This window comes from Palaemon carinicauda, chromosome 31 (genome assembly GCF_036898095.1).
Source record: "Palaemon carinicauda isolate YSFRI2023 chromosome 31, ASM3689809v2, whole genome shotgun sequence".
Lineage (NCBI taxonomy): Eukaryota > Metazoa > Arthropoda > Malacostraca > Decapoda > Palaemonidae > Palaemon > Palaemon carinicauda.
Genome location: NC_090755.1, coordinates 24,139,390 through 24,144,662, shown reverse-complemented (window position 1 = coordinate 24,144,662; position 5,273 = coordinate 24,139,390). Strand labels below are relative to the sequence as shown.

General features: G+C 38.4%; 1 protein-coding gene across 1 annotated transcript; it reads right to left on the bottom strand.

Moving 5' to 3' along the window:
- Positions 1–549: 549 nt before the first annotated feature.
- On the bottom strand, positions 550–1,764 carry LOC137624639 (uncharacterized). The gene has a single exon (XM_068355598.1). It carries the CDS (start codon positions 1,762–1,764, stop codon positions 550–552), a length of 1,215 nt encoding a protein of 404 aa, XP_068211699.1.
- Positions 1,765–5,273: the final 3,509 nt, after the last annotated feature.

The window sequence follows — 5,273 nt, the reverse complement described above, 5'->3', positions numbered from 1 at the left end:
CGAAGGGGTAAATATGTAGATTGACGGGACAGTATTAAATTGTAAAACCGGACGTTTCTTAGACTGGGATGACACGGGCTCTATCTATCGGGAAAGTTGGAAACTAAGTAGGAAAATCTGCTCTTTTTCGCGGGAATGATCACGGAATGAAATATTAAATTCACTGGTTTTGTAAATGCTTGTCCCAACAATCTACATACTAGGAACCCTCTGGTCATGGATGTCGGAAATGTGCGAGAAAAATGGACAACTAACCCAAAATTCCCCTCCTAACCTGACCTACAAGCCATGTCCTTACCTTCATCGTGAACTAAACGGGGGGGGGGGGGGGCTGACGCCCCCCTGCGACCCCCCAAACACTGTTGCTAACATACAAACCCCACAAACCAAACCTAACCAATCCTAGTAGTTCCCAGGTCACTACCCCTACCCGGGGGCAAGCCCCCGGACCCCCTTCGTAAGTCTCTCTCTTACACAAAAGAAGCTTTGGGCAGCACTCAAAATTATATCTTATCCACATGATCATATTATAGGTTACTCAGGCATACCTTAAATTTCGTAGTCGCTAAAACCAAAATCCTCCGGTTCTTGGTCCTTCAACCTCTTCTGGGGTGGAGGATTAGGAAGAGGACTTGAACTTTTGCGACTAGTGGAAGGTCGGGCGTCGTTAGCTGAAGAACGGCTGCTGGATGGACGAACGTTACTTGGCCGAACGTTAGTAGCGTTAGAGGGAGGAGATTCAGGAATCGGCAAGTACAGAGGACTGGCTTTGAGCGGGTACACGCGCTTGATGAGCTGTAAAAATGCCCTGAACGGACATACGGACTTCTCTATATATCGCTTCCTGATACAGTACTCCGCGAAATAGCTTTCGTACAACGATTTCTGGGTACCGAATCTTGGTAGCAAGCTCCTTTTGAGAACCCGCCATTGCGATTCTATAGTGTTCGTATGTACGGTCGGGTCATTAGGATCAACGAAGTTAACACTGTGGTTTACAGTAAAATGTTTAAAATCATGGTCTTTGACTTTGCCATATCCTTTCCAGCAATCGGAAATGATAGTGGTCCCGGGAAGAACGTGCTCTTTGAGCGCCGAGATTAACGTTTCCGCGTTACGTTTCTTAACCACTCTGAAAAAGGTCTCGCGTGTTTCCCGGTCAATGCCCCCAAAGACCCAGGTTCCTTTGACTTCATGCCCGATGTTATACTTCCTCTTGCCGAACTTGCTCTCGTCCACTTCCACAATGTGCCCTGGTCCACCAATTTTCTTAGTGTCCAAAATCAACACTTGTTCACACACTCCTCGGCAAAAGTTGTACCAGTCAACGAGAGTGTGAGAACCAAGCTGTTCGGTCTTCAATTCAACACAGTATTGAGGCCAACGAAGAACCCAACAACACGTGAGGAGAATGATATCACGTTCTTCGAGGTGTGAGCCCTTAAAGAATGATTTATGCCGCATTGTGAACTTTCGGCGACACTTGCGGTTCCTACACCTCCAGAAATAATTGGATTTTTCATTGCGCACATTGCAGCCATCACGCATGAGGGCCACATCACCTGTTTTACACTTTTTACATGTACCTCTAAAATCCCCTAAGAGGCCTTCTCGAAATAAATAGTGAAAGAATTCGGGGGTAACACGAGTGAAATCACGTAGATGTATAAATCTGAGAGTCTTAATTGCATCAATCTGATCAATACGGGAGATAAACTCGAAAACATCATTCATAGAGAAACTATACAGAACAGGTCTATCCATCACGGCGGTTAGAGTTGGAAAGGGTCGGCTGTAGGTCAATCTCGGGTCATGTGGGGGGGGATTAAAAATTTGAAATCACGCGGCCCACGAAAGGGTTAGTTCGGTTGCTTTGTTTGACACTGGCTTTATCTGACGAAATATCTTAACTAGATGCTGGATAACCTAACCTTTGTATATAAAACAAAATAGTATTCGGCATAATTTTGGGACGATTTCGAAAGAAATAACAATCTTAACAAGAGATTAAAATGAAAATTGTTGGAATTAGCGAAAACATACGTACGAACATCGAAAACTGTTCATGCTTGCGCGACCAGCTGATATGCGAATCGAGCGCCGCCAAACGGGTGTTATTATAATCAGGCAGGAAACAATGATTGCGGGAAGTTTTACGACCGAGTAAGTTGGCCGTGGCTTCAGCGTACGACGCATTGTAACGGCCTTTTTCTAACATAACATTTCATGATAAATATCCCAGCAGTATCAAATGTCACTATACATGACGTGTCCTTAAAAACTACAAACTTAACGAAGGGGTAAATATGTAGATTGACGGGACAGTATTAAATTGTAAAACCGAACGTTTCTTAGACTGGGATGACACGGGCTCTGTCTATCGGGAAAGTTGGAAACTAAGCAGGAGCTACCCGTGACTTGCGTACGGACCATGCTGAACTTAATATTGCCGTGGTAAAGGTAAATTATGCTATTAGTCAAAACGATAAATTAACATCATATTATGGTATGTTAGAAAATTGTAAAGAACATCAACCCCATAATGAAATACGATTTGGCTAGTAATAAGAAAGATATCCCTGTCCCCAAAAACGGCAGACACCCCGAAAATTTTTACTGGAAACAAATGTCAGCGGCAAGGACTAAGTTTTTGCGTGTTAAGAGAAAGTTGCAAGAAAACTCGAATCAGCCTATCATATACCTGGATGAGACTTGGTTAAAGCAAAGTTATACTGTCACGAAGTGTTGGACAACCACAAATAGGAAAAAAGCAATAGGGATCAATCCTCCCACTGGTAAAGGGACTACACTGATTGTCGTGCATGCTGGTAGTAAAGGTTTTATGCCCAACGCACAGTAGTGTTTGAAATGTGGTTTAAATTCCAGCTCTTACCAAACATCCCTCTCTTCTGTAATTGTAATGGATAATTAATAAAATACCTACAATTCCCGATAAAAAAAGATGTAATAAAGGAGTGGTTAACAAATAAAGGAGAAAATCCAACTGGTGCTACTATACTGTAGTGTGAGGTCTACCGCCATATGTCGCCTACCCAGGTGGAGGGTGAGGTCTACCGCGTGACCAGCGTGAGACGGCCTTGCCCAGAGCCCCGTACCTAACCATCGAACATGTGAACTACCCAAATCCATAAAAAACGTGACCTGCCCATATAAAAGGAAGCAAATGGAGCTCCTAAATACATTTTTAACAAACAATATTACTCCACCTCCTGCTGGTTGTCAATATAAAATGTAAACCAAAGCCTGTGTTACATATGGCATCTGCTTTTTCATACCTTTACACCTCCATGATCACTTTAAAAGCAACGTTAACAATAAATACTGTACTTACATTTTAATAAAAAATAATTCATGACTGTATGCTATAGTATCGGATATTACCTACCTTCAGAAATACCACAGTCAACAATGGGAGGGCTACTCTGAGAGTTTTGTATTCACCTATTTTCAATTAGTTTTATACAGTATTTGTTAGAACAGTGTTGCTAACATGTCTACTTTATAATTCTAAAATGGCAATGCTAAGGAAACATGCCTTTAAATACATTTTTAATATCAAATGCATTAAAATACAATTAAATTAATAAACAGTTCCTTTTAATGACAGTTCAAAAATGCTGAATATCACAACAGTCAACCAATTCTTTAATACTTCTATTTCATTAAGAAGCTAGCACATTCGCTCACAACCTTATAATTATAATAACATTGAATATTATCATAACCTTTAAATAAAGAAAAGTTAAATGCATGAATGTAAGTTATTCTCACAATATCTAATAAGAAAAATTAAGAGCATGAATTTTAGAGAAAATAACATTTAAATAAACCTGAAGAGATCTATGCCTCATATGGAGAACTGCAGTACAAAGAAAATGTGAGCACTAAGGGTTCCCTGGCAATCCTATCATAATATCAGTATATTTAATAAATAAACTTAAAAGTTAATAATAAATAACCTATCTGACTTTGAGTCTGTAGCTATATTATTTGATTTTTCACCTATCTGACTAATTCGTATTTCATATCTTTCAGAAAAAGAAAAATAAATATCTGATCTCTGGAAGTACACAATTATTCTCCACTCCCTATTGCCCAAATGTTTAAATTAAGTGTTTATTGCTTAAACAAATGTATGAAATGTGCTTTATCTATGAGGGACGAATAATTCAGCAGTAGACCTCACGCTATTGTACTAACGGGAGGTAGATCTCACACTATAGTGTGGTAGACCTCACGCTATAGTAGCACCATCCAACTGATGACTTGCCAAAATGTGAGCTTCTCGAAATGGTCAAGTCATATTCTTCTCGGGATGGGAAGGAATATGCAATAGACAAAGTGGCCCGTGAAAATGGTCACACAATCGTTAAGCTGCCTCCTTATCACTGCCAATATAACCCAGTATAATTAATCTAGGGTCAAGTAAAACATTTTGTTGCCAAACGAAATGATTTTAAAATAGCCAACTTGAAGCCCTTGCTGCAAGAAGCTTTGCAGAAAGTGACAAAAGAAAATTGGGAAAATTCTATAAAACACGTAGAGAAGCTACAAATAGAAGATTATGAAGGAGACCATACGGCAAAACAATTATTGGAGTCTTTCATAATCAATGTACCTTCGTCAGATGATGATGAGGAGGAGGAGGAGAAATAAAGATGAACAGTCATCGTAGTTTCTTTTTTCTTTCTCTTTTGTATATACAATTGTATAAATCTAATTTTGTGTATAGCTGACTTTATTTTCCCCAAGTAATAAAGGACTTTTGTTGATATTTTGATTACCACCATTTCTTATTATGGCTTGTAAATACGAAAATGTTGAATATGAATATTCATAAAGCATTGAAATAACTTCAATATATTTCGAAATTGCAAATGTAACAAAATCAACATAATCGACAATTCCCAATAAAAAGACTAGATAAATAAATAAAGATTGTGTATATATATATATATATATATATATATATATATATATATATATATATATATATATATATATATATACACATGTGTATAAATATACATATATACATGTTTAAAATTATTACAAACAATTCCAGTATAGTGAAAAACTGTAGGCAGAAAAAACCCAGAAAAAAATCTAAAGATTAAGATTTAGAGGTCACCCACTCTCAGAGAAGAACAGGATTAGTCCGACACGCTAAATCAACTAATACGCAAATGTCAAGCTGGGCAAATTGCTTTTTTGTATCATTACCGAGATGTCGTGAAAGTACGAAATTATTT

What these genes read in the sequence shown, in the direction of transcription:
- LOC137624639 (XM_068355598.1), bottom strand. Translation starts at nt 1,764, where the DNA reads ATGGATAGACCTGTTCTGTATAGTTTCTCTATGAATGATGTTTTCGAG.